This window comes from Lytechinus variegatus, chromosome 9, assembly GCF_018143015.1.
Source record: "Lytechinus variegatus isolate NC3 chromosome 9, Lvar_3.0, whole genome shotgun sequence".
Lineage (NCBI taxonomy): Eukaryota > Metazoa > Echinodermata > Echinoidea > Temnopleuroida > Toxopneustidae > Lytechinus > Lytechinus variegatus.
In genome coordinates this window covers 10,452,436-10,478,668 of record NC_054748.1, presented here as the reverse complement: position 1 = coordinate 10,478,668, position 26,233 = coordinate 10,452,436, and the positions used below count along the sequence as shown (strand labels likewise).

Below are 26,233 nucleotides of genomic sequence, written 5' to 3'. Positions count from 1 at the left end.
ATTGAATGAACAATATAAATTTATATAAATTTTATATATATCCCTTGTGCAAAGCATGCGCAGTGTACTGCCATTTACACACACCATACGGCTGCTAATATAATAAATCAACCTTTACATGGAACTCATTATGATTCTGCAATGTCTAACTGTTTTAGCATCATATTTCGCTTTGAACTTCCTGACAAAACACAATAGAGCATCATCTGCCATACAGGGTACTCCTTTCAATTCCTGTATATAAATTACAAAAAACTTTATTTTTTTAAAAATTCCCAAAATTCCCAAACTCCCGTTTAATCCCATGGAAAGATTCTACCGTGAAAATTTCCAGGAATTTCCCAGCCCTAAAGAATCCCTTTCAGGACTCTAAAATTCAATTCAATTTAATTCAATTTTATTTATTTCACTTCCATCAAACAAAAACAAGTTGTATACCATATATAAACATAAGTATTTGTATCCGTTGCAGAGAAACAAAAATAATAATACACATGTTGTGAAAAAACACACAATTTGGGCAACACATTGGAGGTTTTAACTAAGTATACTATTTTTCAATAGAAATTAAATTAAGATGGAAATGGAGGGACCCACTAAAAAGCAATGCTTGTACAATGTGGGCCCCTCAAAAAAAGATAACACAACCAATAACAAAGTACAAATACAGATATATGTAATCAAATGAGAAAAAATAAATAAATGATAAATAATACTCACAAAATAAATACGAAGTTATCAAAAAAAATATAGTTTGTATAGGACAAAACAACCCGTCCTAAAATATCCCCACCCCCCCCCCCTCGAAGAAAAAAAAAGAAAAAGGGGAGAATGCCCTGATAGGATGGATGGGTGCTGCTGAACGTAAATAAAACACATGCAATCGTGGACTCAAGTAATGAGGGAGAAAATAAATTGAATCAGTTATAATGGTAAAATTATCTAACAAATCGGCGCCCATACAAGTTTTTGTGTCATTCCATTTACTGTCTCAGCATAGCCAAATTGACATGGCCATAAACAGAACTGGCGACGATAAAATTGTTACAACAGTGATCATGCTGATGAGAGATTAAGAAGACCTTACCATAACAAGTAGGAGGTGAAGGAGAAAAGGTACCATCATCACAAGTGAGATCTGTAAATCTAGAAACACCAGTGGAGTAGCCTTGGTTGCATGTCACAGTGATAGTCGCACTATGCTGAACATCACCACCCGATGAATAATTAGAATTGGGTATTGAAGGAATCTCGCAATTCTCTGTAGATGGAAAGAAATTATATTGCACAATAATCTTAAAGGGGAAGTTCACCCTGAAAAAATCTTTGTTGTAAAAATAGCAGAAAAAATAATGAAAAATATTGGTGAAGGTTTGAGGAAAATCCGTTAAAGAGTAAGAAAGTTATTAGAGTTCAAAATTTTGGATTTGTGACGTCATAAACGAGCAGCTGCCCCATGTGTTATCTAATATAAAGTGTATGAATTTCAAATTTTGTATGGTTCCTGATGACTTAATTTTGTTTTCTTTTCATGATCGGGTGTGAAACGATTTGTCTATTGATATACAAAAGTTACAGTGAAAACCATTTTCAATTTTCTTAGAAAATGACATTTCATTGATTTTTTACCATTCGCTATGTAGGAATGCTGCTCGCATATGACGTCACAAATCAAATAATTGAAATTCTAATAACTTTTTAATTATTTGATGAATTTTTCTCAAACCTTCGGCAATATTTTTTATTATTTTTTCTGCTATTTTTACAATAAACTTTTTGTCAGGGTGAACTTCCCCTTTAAGTCATTATTGTAATGGAACCGTTTCCGTTTTTTCCACGATATTAGTGACTAATAAAATGACTAATAAATAAACCAAAAGCTGAGCAGATCAAACGAACACAATAGTTTTCTAATTGATTTTGTCAGTAAGGACAACTTTGGTTTTTAAATCTACGGCATGGGTTATCTTATAATCTTTATATAATTTCTTTTCTACTGGTCAGAAAAAAAATCTGACTTAAATGCTGGTGCTGAGGACTGTGTTATGTTATTCCTTCTCTTTTTTTAGAACTAAAATGGTGACAAAGCTATCAATTTAATTACAAAGTTAGCAAGGTAGGCCTGTATTCAATTTTCTTTAAGAGAGTAAAGGAACATACCATAACATGTAGGGGGAGCAGAAGAAAGGGTACCATCATAGCAACTGAGCTCTGTAAACACCGAGACACCTGTTGAGTATCCTTGGTTGCACGTTACAATGAAAGTCGCATTGTGGTCAACATCACCACCCGATGAATAATCCGAAAACTGTATTGAAGGAACGTCGCAGTTTTCTGTAGGAGGGGAAATAAACTGATAACTTAGTCTTGTAGCCACTTTGTAAATTTTGATAAAAAAAACATTGATACCAGTGATTATTCATGTGCTTTAAAAAACCCTGCAAAGAAATGATGGGAACAAGTTTGTTTCACCCCCGGGGGGGGGGCACTTCCATTCACGAGTGGATACCATGCGGGACCATGGGGTCTCGAAAAGCACCCTAAACACGTAATTTCCATATTCTGAAAATGCACCCCTTAACAAGTTTTGGCGTGTGAAACCCTACCCTTAACAAGTATTGGAAACAAAAACGATACTCTTGGCAAATATTCCCTGAAATGAACCCCTAAACAAGTACAGGAATGTGTTATTGTTACAGGTCCTTCGGTCGTCGGCTTTACCTTATTTGGTTTAGTACGACCCCACCTTCTACACCTTGTGCACATCGGACTCTAAACACGAAGTGTTGGGGCAAAAAGGACATCCTTTATAAAACATTTTAATTTGTTTTATCATCCCCGCAAATTCGACCCTAAACACGTAATTTTCCTAGCAAAATAGATACCCTTTTTTCATTATTTTTGTGTTTTTGACACCCTTATCACGTTACGTACGTAACGTGCCCTATCGTGAAAAAAGACATCCTTTTTACGTGTTTTTTTGGTTGCGCATGGTATCCACTCGTCAATGTAAGTGGCCCCCCGGGGTTTCACCGCTCAATTGGTAGAGCCCCACAACCGGGAGGTCGGGAGTTTAAGCCCCGGCAAGCGTCAGACCAAAAGACGTAAAAAGGTTGGAGTTGCTGATACCCTGTTTGGCGTTCAATGATTAAAGAAGAGGTCCACCCTCATAAAAGTTGATTTGAATAAAAAATTGAAAAATCCAACCAGCATACTACTGAAAATTTCAATCAAAATCGGATGTAATATAAGAAATTTATGACATTTTAAAGTTTCGCTGAATTTCATAAAACAGTTATATGTACATCATGCTAGGTATGCAACTGAGGGGACTGATGACGTCATCCACTCTTTCTTTAGTATTCTATTATATATAAAAAAAATGAAATATTCAAATTTTCTCCTCATTGTTTTGTGAAACAAAGTTTTATTCCTCCTGAATATGTGGTATTTCTATTATTTTAACGTTTTATGGTTCAGTCAAGTTGGTCCTTAATATCAAATTTGTATAAATTTAAATTTTGCATTATTCAAACAATAAAAAACAAAACAAAATAAATAGTGACTGATGGACATCATCGACTCTCTCATTGCATATAACGGTTTTGTTAAAAAAAAGCGAAACTTTAAAATGTCATAACTTTCTTATTTTACATGCGATTTTGATGAAATCTTCAGTGTTATGCTTGTTTGAATATACTTTATTTATCCAAATCATCATTTTTCTGGGGTGGACTTGACCTTTAAAGGGGTAGAGCCTCGTCGATCTAGAAATACAAAATTTTATCTGCGTTGACAGTCAATTTAGAAATAACAAAATTCCACAGCCTTTGAATAGGTGAAGACATTCTGGAATATTCTTAATCATTCTATGCGTTGAATATTCTTAAAAAGAAAATAACTAAATAAATGAATGTAATTGCTCTTATAATTCTTACATATAACCCCCCCCCCCCGGGGGAAAGAAGGCTTTACCGTAGTTTTCTTCAAGATTACCTTTCCTTCTTTTAACTGTTCAAAGTCATCTTGATAAATCATTCAAATTATGGTGTACAAAGGTATACTACTAAACAAACATGTTTAAATAAACATCAAATACATTTTCTTCAAATTACATACTTGGCCAAAAGCATGAATAATTTCACTTTTTATACTCTTGATCAGCAATTACATTATTCTTTCCTTTTATGTTTACAATTTTCAATAGGAATGGTTAGAGCATAAGACTCCATCTATACAGTCTTTGGTTCTTTGTTTTGAATTTTCCCAAAAGCACAAGACGATTGTGGTCTATATAGACTGTAATCTCTCCTTGGTTAGATACACCTCAAACTGCTGAAGGGCGAGTTACGAGACTCAGGGCCTCTTTTTCAATAGTTGAGTACTTCCTCTGAAACCGATTAAGTTTCTTAGAGAAGTAGCACACTGTTTTTTCGATGCCTTCTTCATCTTCTTTGAGAAATACTGCTCCTACTCCAACATCACATGCATCAAAAGCTACCTTGAACGGCTTTGTGAAGTTTGGAGCGGCCAAAACAGGCATATTCACCAAAATGGCCTTTTAATTTCTCAAACCAAACATACTTCACTTTGCCTTCGGCAGGTTTGTCAGAGGACTACCCCCTGTACTGCAATTTGGAACAAATTTCCTGTAGAAGCCACTCATACCTAAGAATGTGAGCAATTCTTTCTTAGTTGTGAGGATTCGGAAGTCTAAGATGGCTAGTATCTTTGCTTCTCTTGGTAGCACTTGCCCCTGACCAACCACATGACCAAGATATGTGACCTTTGCCTTGGAAATTAACTCTTCATCAGTTACACTACTAGGTTGGCTTTATCCAGCCTGTCAAACAGTGCTCTCAAATGATCCAGATGATCATTCCAAGTATCACTGTACACTAGGATGTCGTCTATGTATACGACACAATCGTTTCGATTATGTCATTATCTAACTTAAACTGTATTTCCTTATTCACCATTTCCAACTTGCTTGGATTGAGCCTATAATGATTCTGTTTGATAAGTCTTACATCACCTACTTCTACATCATGTACAGTTAAAGGTGTGCGACCTGGTTTGTCTCTACACACATTCTCATATTCTCTTAACAGGCCAGATGTATCATTCCTCTTATCTTCAGGCAGGTGTTTTAATGCCTCGTCCATATTTCCTAACTTCTCAGAGTTAGAAAACTTTACACTACATGGTTCGTTCTTAGATATATATGTGTAAGACAATTCATTATCTATCTTTCCATAGCATTCATATTCATGTAGCATAGTTTAACAATAAAAGTCAACCACAGGAAGCACAGGAAGCTCTTGATTATTCTCCTGTTTATACTCATTTATCTGCATCTTTATGTGAGTTATATCATCATGTAAACACTACTTGGGATACTGTCTTTCACCAAGAGAAATATTGTGATATTTTCAAGCTGTGACTGATTCTGGAAAAGCTATACTCCAACCTGATATTCAGACCATATATCAGAATCAGAGCTCTGGTCCCACAGGATGTCTTTGATGTTAGCTTTTAGAGCACTCTTTTTACTGTAAGGTTTGCTGACATACAGTAACACTGATTGAGTCCCTTAGCTGTCAACAATAGCACACTGGAGGAATTCTTTGAACTTTCAATTGCTTTGCTAATCCTCTGATAATAGACCATCAGTCTTTTTTTGTGGACAGGTCTTTATATTGTGAACACTATATATACTGTGGTGGTCTTTATATTGTGGACAGTCTTTCTTCATCATGACTTCTTTAGTCTCAGGATCATCCTCTGTAAAAACTAGGTCTAAGTCAGTTAGTCAATCAGTGGAACAAAGTGACTCTGTTTTGGTACAACAGGTCATTAAAGACATTCTTCAAAGTAAGAGCTTTTTATCTCTGGTGGAAGGATCAATCGCAAAGCGGGTCAAAGCGATGGAAGAGACAATTGAAAAACAAAGTGCCCTCATCATGGAACTCGAAATAAGCAATAATGACAAATCCAGGGAGCTCACCGAAGTCAAAAGGCAGATTAGTCTCCATAATACCAATCTACAGGCAATTGACAAAAAGCTAGATGCACAAGAACAGTACTCACGAAGAAATTGTGTAAGGATCTTTGGCTGCCCAGAAAGACAAGGGGAAAACACCGACATCATCGTTTTAAAAGTTGCAAATGAACATCTCCAAGTAGATCTCAAGATCGAGGACATTGAACGCTCCCACAGGGTGGGTCAGAGGAAAGAGCATCCCAACAGAGATCATCCAAGAGGCATCATAGTCAAATTTAAATCCTATCGGAAGCGCCAGGAGTTCATCTCAAAGCGACGCAAGCTGAAAGGTCAGAAAATGTCCATCGTTGAGGACCTCACAGCTAGAAATAAAAAACTGCTCAATGAGACGAGACAAAATGACAAAGTGGACAAAACATGGAGTAAAGACGGACGCAGATTTGCCGTGTTGAAAGGAAAAGAGAATCAAACAAAACTAATCCATAACATTGATGTTCTAAAGAAGTTATAGTTCACATCTTGCAAGTAATGGACAAACTGACTAAAACTGAACAGACTTAATCTCGATTTCATTGCATTAATCCTGGTGGAGTTTTTCCCATTCTGGACTTTAATATCTTATTTGAAGATTGTTGTATTTGTGTCTGTATTCCCTGTATGTACATGTATATTCATGTGTATATTGTTAACATGTTTCATTATCTCTACTATATCATCTGATTGACAGAACTCGTAAGTCCCTTTTTTCTTTACCTTTTTACATGTTTGTTCTTTTTTGTATGTAATGTATTTTTGGAGGAGATCAACTTTTTATTCAATTATACCTTTCAATATCAAATCTGGAGAAATGTGTTTCCTTTTAAATATATATACACTTTTATGGAATTTCATTCATAGCTGTTATACTATTTTACACTTAGTCTATGGTTAGTACTCTTCATGATATAGATCCTGATATAAATGTATTAAATCCTTCCTATTCATGCAATTGTTATACCACAAATGAGTTCAATTTGCAATTTAATATACCCTCTGGTTTCAGCATAATACATTTTAATGCTCGAAGTCTACAAAAGAATTTTGACGAAATTACAGACTTTTTATCATTATTAACACACTCTTTTTCTGTTATTGCCATTTCAGAAACTTGGATTTCTAAAACTCCACTTATTCCCTTTAAAATAGAGGGATATACTTTTATTCACTTAGATAGGCATATTGGACGTGGAGGTGGGGTTGGTTTATTTATATGTGATAACATCAAGTTCAAAATTTGTAGTGATATTATTCAAACAGATGAAGAAAAAGACTGTTGCGAAGCATTATTTATTGATTTTAGTGAAAATAATATTAACTTTAGAGTTGGTGTCATGTATAAAAAACCAAGCTGTAATAATGATGTGTTTTTAAACTTTTACAACAGATTACTTTGCGAGATTTCATGTTCGCGTAAGAAACTCTATATTTTAGGAGACCTTAATATTGATTTATGTAAATATCCTTTGGAACATGATGCCTGTACTTTCTTGAACATCAATTCATCTTTTGGTTTATTCCCTGTTATCAATTCTCCTACTCGTATAACTTCAAGCAGTGCAACACTTATTGATAATATTTTTTACAAATGTCATAGATTCTAAACTTGATTCTGGTTCTTTAAGTGTTGATATTACTGACCATTTACCTATTTTTCTCATAACAAATATACAACTATCTAAGAATAAGAAAAAGAATCAAAATATATCTCGTAAGTTGTCAGTCGAAGGAATCAATAAGTTAAATCATGAGCTTTATAACTTAAACTGGTCCCCTGTTTATATATATAAGCTTATAATATATTTCTATCCATGTTCATTGCTATGTTAGATAAGTGTTTACCTATTAAGACAAATAAAGTTCGTAATATAAAGATTCGGAAACCATGGATAACCCCAAAACTTATGAGATATATCAAACGCAAACACAAGTTATACAAACAATTTCTAAAAAATAAAACATCTTCCAGTGAAGTTAAATACAAAAGGCATCGTAACAAAGTTAATAATTTATTGCGCAATGCCAAGAAAATGTATTATTCTAATAAGTTAAGTCAAAGTAAAAACAATGTTAAAGGAACATGGTCAATTATCAACAATATACTAAAAAAATCAGAAAAAAAATACTCCAGACTATTTTATTTGTGATGAGAAAGAAATCAATGATCCACATAATATTGCCAAAGAGTTTAATTCCTATTTTGCTAACTGTTGTTCAATAGCACTGGAATCGACGTCTCCTGTTAATAATGAATGTAACATCACTATTGATAATTATCTTGCTGATAGCTGTCCAAAGTCAATATTTTTTAAGCCTATTACAGAATCTGAAATTGCTGAAATTTGTAAATCATTAAAAACAGTTATTCATATGACTTTAATTATTTAAATGTTAATATTATGAAGCAAATTATATACTCCATTGTGAAGCCTTTAGTATATATTTTTAACATGTCTATTGAAACTGGTGATGTTCCACTCAAATTGAAAATTGCAAAAATAGTGCCCATTTATATAAAGGGAGATTGTCGTGTTTGACACAATTATCGTCCAATCTCTATTCTACCCTGTTTTTATAAGTTGATTGAGAAATGTATTTATAATCGAGTGTACTCTTTTCTTTGTAGCCACAATATTATCACTAACAGCCAATATGGATTCAGAAAAAATCATTCTACTTCCCATGCAATTATAGACATTCAAGATAAAATTATTTCATCTATTAATAATAATAAGTTTGGGTTTGGGATATTTCTGGATTTGTCAAAAGCATTTGACATTGTGGATCACAATATCTTGTTATATAAATTGAATCACTATGGTTTACGGGGAACAGTTTTGAAATGGTTTACTAGCTACTTAGATAATCGCTACCATTATACATATTTTGCAAATTGTTCTTCAGACAATACTTTGATTAAATATGGCGTGCCTCAAGGGTCCATTCTCGGCCCCCTGTTATTTTTATTGTACATTAATGATATCACCAAATCCTCTAAAAAATTTGAATATATACTTTACGCTGATGATACAACTCTGTTTTATACACAACCAAACACAGAAAATTTACAAGAAAATATTGAATCTGAACTCTGCAAAGTTATCACATGGTATGAGACTAATCGATTGATAATCAACTTCAATAAAACATATTTTGTTCCATTCCACAATAAATATAGCAATGTGAGTAATGAAGTAGAAAATATTGTCATATCCATTGACTCAAAACCTTTAAAAAAGTCAGATGATGTTAATTTTCTTGGTATTTATGTTGATAAAAATTTGCAATGGAAGGTACATTTAGACTATATAAACAACAAAATATCAAAGTGCGTCGGTATTTTATTTAAACTCAGACATTATTTACCCCTATCTGCTCTACTTATTTTGTATAATTCCTTAATATTACCTTATTTAATATATTGTATACCACTTTGGGGCAATTGCAATCAATCAAAGCTAAACACACTATTTAAACTACAAAAAAAAAGCAGTCCGGATTTGCACATGAAGTCATTATCTTGCACATTCTGCACCATTATTTAAAAAATTAAACATATTGAATGTTTATGACTTATACATTTATTATACTGCCGTTCTTGGATTCTTTTATTTTCAAAATGTTTTACCATCGAATGTTTTACAGATGCTTGAGATAAATAGCAATGTTCACAATAACAACACTCGAATAAACAATGATTTTCATTTATTTAAAGTTTCCTCAACCTTCACAAAAAAATCATTCCGTTTTAGTTTTCCTACTGTTTGAAATTCCATTCCTCGTAACATACGATCATACACAAATCTAAACTTATTTAAAAGATGTCTTAAAAAATCCCTTTTATCCAAGTATTAATTATTTTGCTCTTCCTGTTTTTTTTACATGTTTTTGATGTCATCCTACATTATTATAATGATCTAGATATGCCTGTGTAATATATATTATAATTTCTTTTGAGAACTTATTCTCACAAGGCCTCTGTGCTTTTCTTCTCAAGTTCTCTTTCATTCAATTATGATATTTAATCAAGGCAATGTTTTGTTTATTTATGAAATGATTTACTCTGTATTATTGTATGCATTTTTAATTTGTTTGCATTGTACATGTACATATGTTTTTTTTTTAACCTATTTGAATTTGAATGAATAAAGAATTGAATTGAATTGAATGTACATCTACATGCTTTTCTTCTTCTTTGACCTGTGTAATACTATGGCTGACTAGCCTCTCGTTCAAAGTATTCTTTCAACATGTTTACAAGACACACTCTTTGAGACTTTCTTCGTTCAGCCGTACTTAACAATAGTTGAAATCATTCAATTTCTTTTTGACTATGTAGGGACCACTAAACCTAGCTTTCAAGGGCTCACCTTGCAAAGGCAACAACACTAACACTTTGTCTCCAGGCTTGAAACTTCGCTCTTTTGCATTTTTGTCAGCTTGTGATCTCATTTTTCCCTGCGACGCTTTCAAGTGTTCCTTTGCCACATCACAAGCTTTTGAGAGCCTTTCTCTAAACTTTCACACATAGTCTAGAAGGTTCAAGTCATCATCCTGAATCATAAACCTCTCTTTGACAAGCTTTAGGGGGCCCCTAACCTTATGACCATAGACCAATCCAAATGGACTGAAACCTGTGGACTCATTAGGGGAATCTTTAGTTGCAAACAGTAGGAATGAGATCCCTTTATCCTAGTCATCGGGATAGTCTTCACAATAAGCCCTAATCATGGTCTTGATGATAGCGTTCTAACGCTCACTGGGATTGCTGGTGATAAGCAGAGGACTTGATCATCTTTATTCCTATTTCTTTCGTAACTTGCTGAAATATTCCTGACATGAAATTTGACCCTTGGTCAGACTGAATTTCCTTAGGCAGACCATACCGAGTGAAAAAACTGCACCAACGCCTGTACCACTGTCTTTGCAGTAATACTCCTCAAGGGTATCGCCTCTGGAAAACGTATAGACAAGTCCATAATCGTCAGGAGAAACCTATGACCCGACCTTGTTCTGGGTTGGGTAAGGGTCCAACACAATCAACAAGAACCCCAGTAAAAGGTTCATCAACTGCAGGAAAGAGTATCAGTGGAACAGGCTTGATAGAACGTTGTGACTTACCAATAATCTGACATGTATGACATGTCTTACAGAAATGCACCACATCCTTGTGCTTCTTAGGCCAATAGAAATGCCTCATAATTCTATCTTCTGTCTTCCGAATACCAATAGACCTGCCATAGGTAACTCATGAGCCATTTTCAAAATCTCTGTGCGGTAACAGGGAGGAATTACAACCTGGTAAATTATACACCAATCTTCATCAGATGGTCTCTGGGGAGGTCTCCACTTCCTCATGAAAATGTCATCTTTGACATAAAAGCACTCAGGAACCTTATCAGCCTCAGAACATGCTTTCTGTGACAAGCTTTTCAATTCTGGGTCTGCCTGTTGTGCCTGTACAAGGGAGGATTTACTAAACAAACTATCATTGTTAGCAACAGAGCCTTAAACACAATCCGGAAAATCTTCCGCAACAATTCGGTTTCAGCTACCTCAAAAGGCTTCGCCCAAACCACTGGAGATGCAACAAATCTATCTCCAGCCAAGTCGTTACCTAACAAGAAAACAACACCTTCCATAGGTAATTCTGGAACGACTCCAACAGTCACAGGACCACTAACTAGGTCACACCTTAAGTCGACCTCATGCAAAGGAACCGACATGAAATTTGTGCCAATACCTTGAATTAAGACTTTGGCATTCTCTGAACTCTCCGGAGGAAGAGCCAAATCCCGCGGCACCATCAGGGACTGTGCAGCCCCTGTATCGCTAAGGATCACCACCAACCTACCAGCAGCACCAGTCGAACAAGGTGATACTTCACCATCATATAAAAAGCTTCTAAAGCTTTCATTAACCTGCTTGACTTTATCAAAAAAATATTAGAGAAACACTCTCAACATCTGGAATAGGCTCCGATGGGACAAACTCCATCGAGGGAACACTTGTTGGCTTAACAAAACCCAAGTCTTTCTTAACTTTGGTTGGCATTCCAACCAATTTTCAACATGATTCTTTCAAATGTCCCGGTTTATTACAATGAGTACAAATTTTGGAACTACGACTCTCAGACCTTTTGCTCGATTCTCTGCCCCACTAGCCTGATTCTTGTTAGTGTCTTTGACCTTGCTAGCATATTTTCCCTGACCAGGTTTATTGTTGGATTCAAATGTCCCTCTACCTTTTCTTTTCCAATAATTCTCGAAAGAATTTATGTGTGACCTCAAATTCATCAGCTACTATGGCTGATTTACTGACGTCAGTAATTGTATGGTCATCTAAGTGAGATTTAATGCCAAAAAGGAAGACTCTTTTTGAATTCTTCTAGGAGGACTTCTTCCCGAAGGTGAACAAAATTTTTGTCAACTTTCAGTTATCTGTACCACTTATCGAACATCATCTCTCGTTTCCTAGCAAATTCAACATATGTCTGGCTTGATTGTCTTTGCATATTCCTAAATTTATGTCTGTATGCTTCTGGTACCAACTCATATGCATTGAGAAATGATTCTTTTACTGTAGCATAGTCACATGATTGTATTTCAGAGAGCGAAGAATAGGCTTTTGCAGCCTTTCCAACACAAACACTATAAAGGAGAAGAGTCCAGTATTCCTCGGGCCAATTTAGTCTCTTGGCCACTTTTTCAAAAGACACAAAATATGTATCAACTTCCTCTTCATCAAGACGAATGTTTTTCGCCACATCAAAGCCTGGGGGAGCCTTAACTTTAGTAGAGTTAGTATTTGCATGAGCTAACTCCATTTCTTTCAATTTTAACTGGTACTATAATCTCATTCCCTCCTTTTTAATGTTTATTTTCTCCATTTCAATGTTTTTTTTTTAATGAAAGAAAGTACAAACTTAATGAGTGGTGACGTCAAAAAACTTTGCCCAGCAGATATATCGCGAAAATTGTCAAGGGGGGGGGGGGGCATTATTTCATATAGCACTAAATAAACGTAAAGTTCAGAATCGACCAGTTTTAAGTTTACCATTAGTCTGCCGCAGGCATTAGACAGGTCCAGGGTTGAGATGACGTTAATGCCCTAGCCTAGGCTAGCCATTGCCTAGCCTGACATTTTGTCGTCATTAATGGTAATTAATTTAATCTAGATAAAGCATAAGGCATAAGGGTACCTGCAATTGGAGGGCGCTGATTCATTCATGGCAACGCGAACGACCACAATTTTGTAATGCATGCGTACTCTTATTCCGAAGACGCAAGTCATGAATATTCATATTGGGATCCGATCAATTTGCCAAAGCAAAGTTTCGGAGTATTTTATGTATATTTCGAAAAAATAAAATATGAATTTTCATTTTCATTTTCCGGATCGTGATTAAAGGAAACCAAAACCCAAGAAGAGAAGCAATCTTATTGGAAAGAGTAAAATGAGAGGAACAATTTGAAAAAAAGTTTCATCAAAATCGGTTATGAAATAAGCAAGTTATGGACGATTATAAAGGCTTGTTGTACTTATTATGTGGATCCTCAAATTGGCAACCTGCTTCAAAATGGCTGATTTTGTGGACAACTCTCCATTTGTATTGTACTCATATTTTCAGATTTTCCTCTTTATTTTACATATTTCACATTATCTCCTCCTGACCTTGACATATATGGTGTGGATTATATTTTCCCATGACATATGTTGTGCTCAGAAGGTGGCAAGATGCAATTTGAAAGATAATGAGGAAAATCTGAAAATTTGTTTACAAAACAAATGGAGAGAGTTTTCCACAAAATCAGCCATTTTGAAGCACGTTTGCCAATTTGAGGATGCCCATAGAAAGTACAACAAGAGTTTTCAGACTCCCATAACTTGCTTATTTCATAACCGATTTTGATGAAACTTTTTTTTAATTGTTCCTCTCATTTTACTCGTTCCAATAAGATTACTTCTCTTCTTGGGTTTTGGTTTCCTTTAAAAGGGCCTTTTCTTATGCCGTATCTAGCCAATCTTAAAAAAGATTTTTACCAAACCAATTACCCTCGATTTTCACTGATTTTTTTAAGCAACGCCATTAATTGTAAATGTTGAGTTATTGATGTTATAGTGCCGCCTTGTGCCGCTTGGGCTTTTAGAAGTTTCTTACGTGTTTTGCATGCGTTCTTATTGCTCTTCGGTAGTGTCGCCTATCCGATGCGGTCGTGCTCAAATAAAGAGTTTATACTACCCTTTTCGCAAACCTAAATCTCTGCATATGATTTGTTGAGGGGAAATTGGTTTGCGATAGTCATTGAGAAAACTTTTCATATAAAGTCATTCGATCATTCTCGGTCAATCTCTTTCTGTATATCTTACTCTCTCTCTCTCCCCCCCTCAATATTGTGATAATAGTACAAGACACAATAATCTTAGTTTAAAAATATATTATAAATCTTACCGTAACATGTTGGAAGTGGATCAAGAGACAGAATACCATCGTTACAACTCATCTCTGTAGATGTGTTCATTCCCATGGAGTAGCCAGAGTTGCATGTTACGATGAAAGTCGTTGCATGGCCTGCTTCCTTAGCCTCATGATCCGAAAAAGGTATGGATACCTCGCAATTTTCTTTAAAGATAAAAATAATATCAAAATAATAGCAATAGCGATAAGATTATAGAGTAAAAAAAAAAACACCTCCAATAGTACTGGAAATTAGACCTAACAACTTTATAGTTTCCTGCCATGAATTCCGGCGAATTGAGTACGTGTATTGTGGAGCGTTGTGGCCCAGTGGATTAGTCTTCGGACTTTGAAACAGAGGGTCGTGGGTTCGAATCTCAGCCATGGCGTAATTTCCTTCAGCAAGAAACTGATCCACAATGTGCTGCACTCAACCCAGGTGAGGTAAATGGGTACCGGTAGGAATTCCTTAAAAAAGCTGTGTGCGCTATGAACGCCTAGCTTAGCCGGGTAATATAGGAGCGCCTTGAGCACCTAACAAGGTGGATATGTGCGCAATATAAATACCCTATATTATTATTATCATTGTCCGAGGAAAATGTGTTTTTTATCCACGAATATAGGCTCGCACAACCACATAAACATTGATAAACCCACACCCACATTATTATGTTCATGCAAATATAGTTCCGCAAATACATATTTATTCATAAGACACTAAACAGGTATGCATATAGGAAAATATGCCATCTCACCGTATACATTTAAATCTTACCATAACAGGTAGGAAGCACAGCGGATGACAGTGTTCCGTTATTACAACTAAGCTCTGTAAACAAGGATACACCCGTAGAGTAACCGCTGCTACATGTTACGTTGAAAACTTCTTCATGGTGTACAGAAACATTCGCTGCATAATCTGAGAAAGGAACTGCAAAGATGCAATTTTCTGAAGAGTGAAAGAAGGAGAGATGTAGAAAAATATGTAGTAATAAAAGTGTGATATATTGAAACTGTACTTCTTTTTTTTTTACACAGTGTCAGTGAAATTTACGCTCTACAAATTCATCACGTCCAGATTTCGCCCTAACGTTTAGTTCTTGGAAAGGGAGGTTCACCCTCACGAAAAGTTCATTCTAACTGTAGCAGAAACAACAATAATTATAATGAATTATGGTGAAGGTCTTAGGAATCTATCAAAGATAAGAAAAAAGTATAAGAATTCAATTTTCTATTAATGATTTCATATTTAGTTCGCTTTAGTTTCAAGTTTGCTTCCTTTCATTTCTCAACTTAACTCAATTATACAACATTGTTATAACATAACAATACAAATCATTACAAATGAATATACATTGTAAAAATAAGAAGGCTTTATGGTCAACACTAAATAGAGCGATAAACCAAATAATCAATAATGCTATATAAAATGAAGATAAAACTAAATGTAGAACATTTATTTATTTATTTATTTATTTTGTTTTATTTATTTTATACTGCAGGGTAGGCCTGTAGTATAAAATAAATAAAATAAAATAAATAAATAAATGTAGAACATTCCCGATAACTCAATTTGTAAGGCCTAGACTTAACTCGATTGTACAACATTGTTATAACATAACCATACAAATCATTACAAATGAACATACATTGTAAATAATATTACTATACAACAGGAAAAAAAGAAACGTGTATGGTAAACACTATCCTATTAATCAATAATGCTATATACAATGAAGATAAAACTAAATGTTAAACATTCCTAAAACTCAATTTGTAAGGCCACTTTTTTTTCAATGAAATAAAGGTTGAAAAAATGGAGGGATCCACTAAAAAACGGGGCTTTTTATATGTGGATCCCTCAAACAATTGGTCAAACTTTAGGTATATGTATAAAAACAAGCATAAGAATAAAAAGAATAAAATTGATGTGACGGCTGTTAAGAGCTGATCAAGAATTTGATCAGATTTCCCATGTATTGCGTACTTTGAAAATAAAAATCTATGAAATAGCATTTCCCTCTAACAATTGAAATATTTTATATTGTTCTACTAGTTTATCAACAGCTAGACAATATCACATCCGCTTACATTCAAAGTTAGGTAAAAACTACATGGATTCCATTTTCGCAATGGAGCGCCCTTAATATAATAAAAGCGATACTTTTCGAATCAAGGGTTTCGGAAAAGGATGAATAAAGTAATACATAAGAATATCAATGAGCTGAAAGTATTTTCACCCCTAAACAAAATAGGCAACAGTGTAAACTTTAGCACATCATTTATTAAAGATATGCTGTGGACACTAGTTCAAACTCTGATTTTCGATTTAAATCTTTGATGATTCAAAATATAAACCTTAGAAGTTTGTATGTACATGTATATGTGTATCTAACTTCAGCATTGTATGGACACATCTCGACTGATTTTAAATCCAAGAAATTTATAATGTAACAGTTTCTTACTGTAACATGTTGGAAGTGTTGGACTGAGGGTACCATTATCACAAATGTGTTCTGTAAAAGTCGATACACCAGTAGAGAAGCCAGGAATGCATGTTATATTGAAAGCGGTCCCATGGTCGATTGCCCGACCCTCGGATAAATCTGTAAAGGGAATGGCCTGAACGTTGCAACTGTCTAGAAAGAGAGATTTAAGAGAAGCAATAGAATGTCAACGAGAGGAAGTCCCATGGATAAAGGAGATTTTCACAAAGCACTGATATTATAGCACATTCCACAAAATATGACTGATTAGTGATTTACGGTATCACATATTTTCCAGAGAGTACAATAATCATATCAAAATATTACACATTCCGTTGTATTCCACTTTGCTGTTTTATTTTCCATAAATAAAATCGTTTTATTTTCCATGAATAAAATCGTTATGCACGTATCCAAGCTTTGAGTAATGCTGGGTCATGTTAAATCACCAAAAAAAATATTTGCCATTTTAGAGACAAGTTTATAGAGGTTGACGATTTTTCAAATTTTGGGGAAGAGAATTAAATAAGGTTCGTTTTTTTGGCGTTGCCGCTGATGGTTCAGAGCCAAATGCTTAGATTTCATTCCCGACGAAAAAAAAAATGGTTTCAACCTTGACAAAACATAAGAAAATAAGGGATACAATATGCTTTTGAATTATTATCCTCCTACTCTCTCATTTGTAGTCTACATTAAACATGTTAAAGTTAGTAAAGAGTATCAGAAACCCTCCGTGAGCCAAATGATTGATAAAAAGAGCAAAAGAACTCAAATGTAGTACCGAATAATTATCTCAATATAGACACATAACACATTGAATCTTAATAAGTTCTTTCTTATTTTTTTTTCAGAGGGGTTTGGAGAGCATGAGATTTTAGAGAAACCAATATACACATGACTTGACCATGTTGACTATTGGTTTGTTAACTAATTATCTCTACATTCGCAATGCTGATAAATTGATAGACGATATTTTAAAGAAATGTGAGATAAATGGTCAATGATGTATATCGTCAAGAGTGCTGACAATTTTCTGACAACTAAAACGAAAGTCTCAGGCCATTTATTTAAGCACTTCTGATACAAAAATAATGAAAAAAATAAAGTTAGAAAAAATAGCCAAAAAATTCAACAAACGAATCTATAAAAAATAAAAAGGGTTTATTTCAAGAAACACGTAACAAAAAACGTGAAAATACTCTCCCAAAACACGAAGGTCCAAAATTAATGGATGGAGATTGGTTGAAAAAACAATAGGCAGTTGGTAATAGTTTCTTACCTTGGCACGAAGGAAGTGCGGAAGATAGGGTACCATTATCACAACTTAGTTCTGTAATGTTGTACGAGGCTAATCCTGTCGAGTACCCATTGTTACATGTTACAGTAAAGTTCATACCATGGTCAACTTCATCGCCATTTTCATAATCTGAAAATGGTACTGGATCTACGTTGCAATTTGCTATATAGAGAGATGAGAGAGAGAAAAAAGAAACCACTAATATTGTGAAAAATCTACATACAAAGTCAGGTTTAAAGTTGTGGTATAAGTATGGACAGCCAATTGTTACATAAATCACTAACAACAGAGATATCATATTTCAGCTCATTTTGCTCTCAAATCATCCATATTCGTCTAGGAGATGATTGTCTTCACCATCGATGAATCAGGAAAGAACACAAGAATCATAAAAAAACATACAACTTATTAAAAATGTTGACACTTATGGCTTCCCATAATTTTAGCACAGAGTTAGACCACGGTCTAAGTTATACAGGCAAATGTGTTCTGAGTGTTGACTATGTGAAGTCCTCGTACGCATTGTAGACCCCTCGATCAACAACATGAGTGCTCACAGTGTTAAAGGTATTGTTTAACTTTGTGAGCAGCCGATTTAAAAAAAATTCAAACCAAGAAGAAACATGTGTACAAGTGTATGTATTAGAACTAATAAACCCTGAAAACAACCATTATTGAGAATGAAAAGCTAAAACTACAAGGCAAACCCCGATTTTGTAAATAGGTGTCTTATAGATGCCTAAATACTACACGTACGTGTATGGGATGAAATTAAGATGGTGTTTCCGGTCACTTTATATTTCAATTTTTGAAGCACTAAATAATTATTTTCGAACACAATTTTTTCTGGGCCTCATTTTTGTAACATATCACAGACACAGGTGACAAGTGTGACCTTCTAGCTCATATTTTTAAAAGTAAAACCAATGTTAAACAATCACTTTAACTATGCACGTATGCCAACCTGTGATCCGCACCATGTAATTGTTTACACTGTGACGATATTTTTTTTTTTCAATGTACCTGATATATTTATTTTTCTAACAAGATTAATTTAGTACGTCTTTCTTCCCCGAGGAATAAACATTGTTTTTTCTTACATCTATACGCATATATCTCGGATCAAGTGATCTGAACCTACTGTGAATCTTCATGTACATTCACTGAACCCTAACTGAAGGGATGATGTTGAACTTTGTTGAACTGAAAATGCAATTGGAAGAATATATTACAAATCAGAAGTCTGAACTCACATCTTGAATGATTTCTAATGTTATTGACTGATTTGAACTCAGTGAAGCAATGCTTTTTATATTGCTTTTCTCATAATACTCGGAAGTAATATCATGTATTTCTTTATGGATTATTCATGTGAAATTTCTTATGACTATGTTTATTACGAACCTACATGTATTTTCTGAACATGCGTGTACCTTTTGATAAATAAGTTTTACTACATGCATGCGCTATCAATACATGTCTGTTTTACTCATTTCATATATACTATGTTTTATATTATGCTTATCTTTTGCCAAAGTATTCAAAATTGCTGCACAAAGAGCGTGGGATTCATAAAAGGGCATTTTGATATGTTTTAATGCGTTAACTGCGTTTGGTTAAGCGCTATTTTCATTGTGATAATGTTCGTTTATATTAACAAGCACAATCTAAGTTGCGAACATACTTATTGCAATTTCTATGAAAAAATTATAAGCATGTTTTTAAGGAAGAGAGTGTGACGAGATAATAATACACGTTTACGTCTTGAGTACAGACTAGTGAAGTTAGTGATCAGACTAGAAAAAGTTAGCAATGGCCACTGGTGAATAACGGACCTGTTACTGTTAGTCGGAATCGGACATCATGTGTACATATGTAAAAAAAAACTGTGTGTTAAACCATTTGATACGGCGTGGTTTGTTTTCTTGGAGTTCACATGAGTTTCTTAATGGAGATCAGGATCCTAGGAGGTTTACGTGGGAGCTTGTCCAGGACATGTAACTGTAGGGGCTTGTCTGGACCAGCAGACGTAACACCAATAAATGAAATTAAATGATATTCAAGTTCTGCGCAAATCATTCTTTTACGAACTTTTCAAAAGTGAGTGGAGCTCTCTCAAACAGAAATATTTTTTTCGACAGGTATATCGTCATTTGCTTAAAGAGATTTGTACCGATGTTTTAATGTGGAATAGGCTTCAGATTATCATAAATGTACAATTTTACAGGATTATTTTCAAGTGAAACTTTTTTCTTTAATACGCAATGTAGACAGGTTTTCGTTTCTTACCATAACATGTAGGAAGTGCAGAAGATATGGTACCATTATCACAACTTAGTTCTGTAATGTTGTACGAGGCTAATCCTGTCGAGTATCCATTGTTACATGTTACAGTAAAGTTCGTAGCATGGTCAACCTCATCGCCATTTTCATAATCTGAAAATGGTACTGGATCTACGTTGCAATTTGCTATATAGAGAGATGAGAGAGAGAGAAAAAATAAACTGAAACACTAACATAGTGAAAAATCTACATACAGGCTTACATGTCTGTCAACCCTGCTGAAAAGACTGGGTGTTCACAGTGTTGACTATGAAGGGAATTCAGTATAAAAATACACATTGCATTGAGACAAGGTCAAACTAAATGTGTAAAAGCATGTGTATACGCTGATTGGATTCATATGGGGAGTAAAAAACGAGAATGCATTGTGGGACTATTCAGTTGAAGTAGATCAGAATCAATTTGTAATTTAACGCATGTTAAGGGAACAAAGGAGGAGTAGACATGGTAGAAGGGAAAGAAAGAAAGACAGAAAAAACAAACAATAATGGCTTTGTGACAAGGTAAGCAGGTCACAGAAGCGTGATGATAATTTAGTTTTGAAACTGATTACAGTCGAAAGTCCAAAGGTAGGGCATTAATTGGCACCTTCATATTTAAAATATTTCTTAATACAGTCCGTGGTGTAGGTAAAAAGTAGTTTTTCGCCATAACGAGAATAGTAATATTGATCAATATTAATATTCTCGTTTAATATGTCGAAAAACTACTTTTTACCTAATATGAGGCGCGATCTTGAATTCATTACGTAAATACAGAGAATTTATTTCGTGCATTACCTTCTACATAAAAGCAAGTTAATGCTGATCTCTAATCTTGTTGAGAAATTTGCCAGCGAGAATTATGCAGCTCAGCGACAGAAATGTGACTCTGGTTCTATTGTTAATATGATAACAGCTCCTGTATTCTGTACCTTTTTGAGTTGTCACATGCTGAGTTGTATATTACGTCACAATAATAAAAAAGGGCGTTTAGCGCCTTATAAATTGAGTTTACAATTGATTCATTTAACGGGCGTCTCAATCGTCCTAGAAAACCAACCATCTTACTTACTTTCTCAAATATTTTTTTGATAAGTTTATTCCAGGTCAAAGTTTCGCAACAAATCCGTCCTAAGTACTTAAATTCACGCACTTGGTTCATAGGGAATGGTTTTAATGTTACATTCAACACATTGCATTTAGCAAGCATTTACTTCCAAGTAGGCTGCATTCTGTTTTATTACAATTGACACTTAGTTTGTTATCATTCATCCATTTATGAACATTCTCCAGGTCGGAGTTATGAGCTGACTCTATACGTTTTGGATAGATGGGTGAGAAAAAATAAAGGACCGTTTCATCGGCGTATAATTTAACATAACACATTTTCACACAGTCTATGAAATCATTTAACATGTTTAATGTAGGGGAAGGCAGGCGTAGTTGTGACACTTTTTGCATTTTGCATGTTAGAATTGATATGACTAGTAATATTGTAGAAATAAGTACCTTGCCTTTAAATTTGATTCTTGGGAATTTTTTTTCACCAATATATAACTTTCTACCCCCACACTGAAAGTCATTGTGACCTTTGAAAAAACGATGTCAAATGGCTCAACTTGCCCCATCTGTGGGGTAAGTTGTGCCACCGTCTGGGGTAAGTTGAGCCACAAAAACTATGTACAAAATGTATGCGGGAAGAACCAGGATGTCAATTTTTCATTTAAAGTTTTTTCACTTGCAAATTCTCTATAAATGGTAACATCTTTGAAGAGTAAAAGAACTGTCATGTGAATTTGCTCATTTCTGCCTGCATATCAATGGCTTTTTACATTTTTTATTTTTTTTTATTATGCATCACCATAAGAATTACCATGGCTCAACTTGCCCCATGTTGACTTGGCTTAAATTACCCCGTCCAAACTTATTGCGATATTTTCACATCCACACATTTCTTATGCATTCATCATGTAAAAGAGTATGACAAGAATGAGAATCCATACCTGGACTAACAATATTTTTGTTATTTCTATAATATATTTAAAGACGTGTGTGGGTAAAAAGCACTTATCTATTTTACACCCTTTTTTACTTTTTTGGCTGTAATTTGTATTTTTCCCTCTAAAAAATTACTTTCTGTTTCAAAGTTGAAAACAAAGTGGTGGGGTTAAGGGTTATGCAATGGGTCATCAATACATGACACCACCACAATGTCTGACTCATTCAGTATTAGCCTGGGGGTGGTGGCTCAACTTGCCCCTATGCTCAGCTTACCCCGCCTTCCCCTAAATGATAAAAAATAGTGGGCCTAGCAGTGAACCTTGTAGGACTCCATATGTAATGTTAGATTCTGCAGAAAGCTCAGAGTCGACAAGCGTCATTAGGAGGTCAAGTTACTTTCCATCCATAGCAACGGAGAACCCGTTATCCCAATATTGGAAAGCTTCTTCAGACGAATTCCAGTCTACGGTGTCGGAGGACTACTTGAGATCGACGATCACCGCACTGGTATACTCCTTTTGCACGGTAACAGTCATCAGTTACCTTGACCAAGGTTGTGATCGTTGAATGTCTAGCCCGAAAACCGCATTGTGCCGGTGAGAGAATATTGTGAATGTTAGTATGAGAGGACCTGCCTCTGAACTATACGTTCTAAAATCTGTGACACACAAGGAAGGAGGGAGATGGCTCTAAAATTTGATGGAATGGATTTATCTTAACTTTTTTGAATTTGGATAATTTTTGCACTCTTCCATTGTTTGGGAAATTTGCCTGTTTTCATGTAGAAGTTTCTCAAATAAGTGATGCTTTGTGTTGTTTCGTAAGCACATAATTTCAAAACGAATACAGAAATGCCATCCGGTAGCACTGACTTCGTGTTTCTTAAATTTCGTATAATATCAAGTACATCGGTTCCTTTCACAGGTGAAAAGCCAAATGAGCAGTACTTATGTTATCATGTCGGTCGCTTACGACACCTGAAAAAAATTGAAATTGTTGGCAGCTTTTGAAGCATTATCAAAACCGACAGTGACTCTTGAATCATCTTTCTCATTCGATATAAATGATTTTAAAGTTTTCCAGGTACTTTTGGAATCGTTGCACTCCGTCAGTTTATTTGAGTATTATGTATTTTGTGCTTCCTTTTTGCAATTTTGAAGGTTACATTTTACGGATTTTTTATGTGTAACTTGCGCGCGGCTAGTGCGCAATTCGCGTCCGCCATTAAGGATTCGGCAGTGAATACGTGAGGGGAACTGGTAACCGGCTTCAAATCACCGATTTTGAGACTTTTACAAGAAAGGGAGTGAGTCTGTGGCAGATAGTAAGTTTAGTCACTGTAAAGTATACTTGATGTCTTATTTTTTTTAATGACGTGTTGCCTTTCTTACCAAAAAGTGACACGTACAGTTTGTCACTGGTTTTCGAGAGCGAATATTTGTCGTCCGAGGGTTCGGGTAGGTGAAGCTGAGGGTAGAGGTAGTGTAGTGTAGTGTAGTGGAGCCTACGCAAACCATCGCCTGAGCACCGGACCTTGAAATCTTAATACACAGCTTTACGATTCACCATTGGGCTAAATGATACGACTGATCCGTTTTCTTTTCTGTTGGTTTCATCACCCCCTTACTTTTGTTTTTTGTATATAGAATTTTGCTTTACATAATTTTATAGTTGGTGTAATCTATTATTCTTTGTATTGTTTGTATATTGACCTGTCTCTCAGAAAACCAGTAGTTGGCTGATCGACGACTGTTCTATATTTGACCGTGTTGAAACAAATCAAATCAAATCAATCACACACGATGATCAATGCAATCAATTGTAGAGAATAGTAAGATTAATATGTAATCGCTACGTTGCAGGACCTGCAGTGATGACGGTATTCAATATGCTATTATTCTCGCGGTGTGGTATCGTCTCAAGAATTAGCGTGGAAAACGATGAAAGTATCTTACCGTAACATGTTGGAAGTGAAGCGGGAGACACTGTACCATTATAACAGTTTAACTCTGTAAACTGGGAAGCACCCGTAGAGTAGCCTAAATCGCATGTTACATTAAATTTCATATCGTGGATGACTTCTCGACCCCCTGATGAATAGTCTGAAAAGGGTATTGAAACAACGAAGCAGTTTTCTGTAGAGAGAGAAAATAAAAATGAATGCAGAATCAATAAGAAATACAGCTCATATTATGAGTTTCCTTTTCTCTTGTATATATCTTTTTCTTCACTATAACGCTATCCCTAAAAAAAAAATGTAAAATGAGGCAGTTGTGCAGACATGGACGTAAGACGACTTTATGTTTCCTAGATTGTAAAGTCGTGAAAATAAATGACAATACTATGATCAAAATAATAAAAAATGCATTTATGGTTGGTTTGTAAATTTTTTTATGAGCGCCTTTCTGTAATAAGGCCAACTCCAATAATGCCATCATAGTATCCCATGTCTATAGGCACAATCCTCATGTGTGCCCGTAGTAGCTCCATATTTATTGGAAAATAGGCACAGAGTCAAACAGCATCTTGGTATGCTGTCTCTTTATATTAAAGAACAGCTACGTACCCAGCTACAATCTAGATTATAAAACATAGAAGTCTCTCGATCGACTTCGCACAGATGTTGGATAGTCCAAATCTGCCATGAAAAAGTGTGAATACATCGATAACAGAATAAACCGTGATTATACAAACTATATCACAAATACCTCTAGCCTAGATGATTAATGTAGCCAAAAACATAACAGGAAGGCTGTGCAATGTGAAAATCAGGCCAAATATCTAATTTCTAGTTTTTATTGTAGATGGTTGACACTGAAAAAATAAAAATATGGTCTTAGAGGTCTTCTGGATAAACACGTTCGCCTTGTCAAAGGAAGTATCTTGCCGGCCAGGTGCACCTTGGTAGTATGATGATCTTCGTAAAGCTAAATAAGACCTTAGACTTCTGGAGCATAGGAAGCGATCTTCTGGTCTTGAGGTTGATAAACAGAACTTCAAGATTTTTTGTAGCCATTACTGTCACCTTGGAAGAGAAGCTAAGAACTTTTATATCAGCCAGTTTACAGATTGTTATTCACGTGATCTATTCAAGAAAATTCAGAAATTATGGCATCCCAATCTAACGAAGGTGTTACCATCTTTTGAATCAGTTGAGCTACTTGCTGAGCGTTTCCCACATTTTTCAAGGAAAAGATAAGTCGCATCATTGATAGTCTGCACATAGCTTCTTCCTGATCCAATTACCTAGCCCAAATCTAATGAAGTGCAACAGTGTGATCGGTCCAATTATTGTACAAATTATCAATTTATCGTTTGACCAAGGATTGTTTCCTGATTCCATGAAGCATGCTCAGGTCAAACCACTTTTGAAGAATAGTAGTAATTTCATGCTGATGACCTGAATAGTTACAGACCAATTGCTTATCTAAAGTTCCTCTCTAAAGTAATTGAACGTGCAGGAGCCTCCCAGATGCAGTCCTATCTGTCATTGAACAATCCGAATCCTATCATGCAATCCGCATATCGCAGTTTTTTTAAAGGCTTGCAATTATCTCCTTTTTGGATTAGACTGTGGCCAAGAGGCAGTTCTTCTTATGTTGGATTACTCGGCAGCTTTTGACACTT

At 35.0% G+C, this 26,233-nt stretch overlaps 1 protein-coding gene across 1 annotated transcript in view; it reads right to left on the bottom strand.

Moving 5' to 3' along the window:
• The window catches only part of LOC121421337 (fibropellin-1-like), a 78,250-nt gene that overhangs the window by 37,083 nt on the left and 14,934 nt on the right, over window positions 1-26,233 (bottom strand). Inside the window, exons 4-11 of the mRNA XM_041616024.1 lie at window positions 24,562-24,741; window positions 20,571-20,750; window positions 18,264-18,443; window positions 16,964-17,137; window positions 15,274-15,447; window positions 14,493-14,663; window positions 2,161-2,334; window positions 1,088-1,261 (exon numbers count right to left, since the gene is read on the bottom strand). Coding sequence (XP_041471958.1) covers window positions 1,088-1,261; window positions 2,161-2,334; window positions 14,493-14,663; window positions 15,274-15,447; window positions 16,964-17,137; window positions 18,264-18,443; window positions 20,571-20,750; window positions 24,562-24,673 — 1,339 coding nt within the window. The 5' untranslated portion in view covers window positions 24,674-24,741. The remainder of the gene's footprint in view (window positions 1-1,087; window positions 1,262-2,160; window positions 2,335-14,492; window positions 14,664-15,273; window positions 15,448-16,963; window positions 17,138-18,263; window positions 18,444-20,570; window positions 20,751-24,561; window positions 24,742-26,233) is intronic.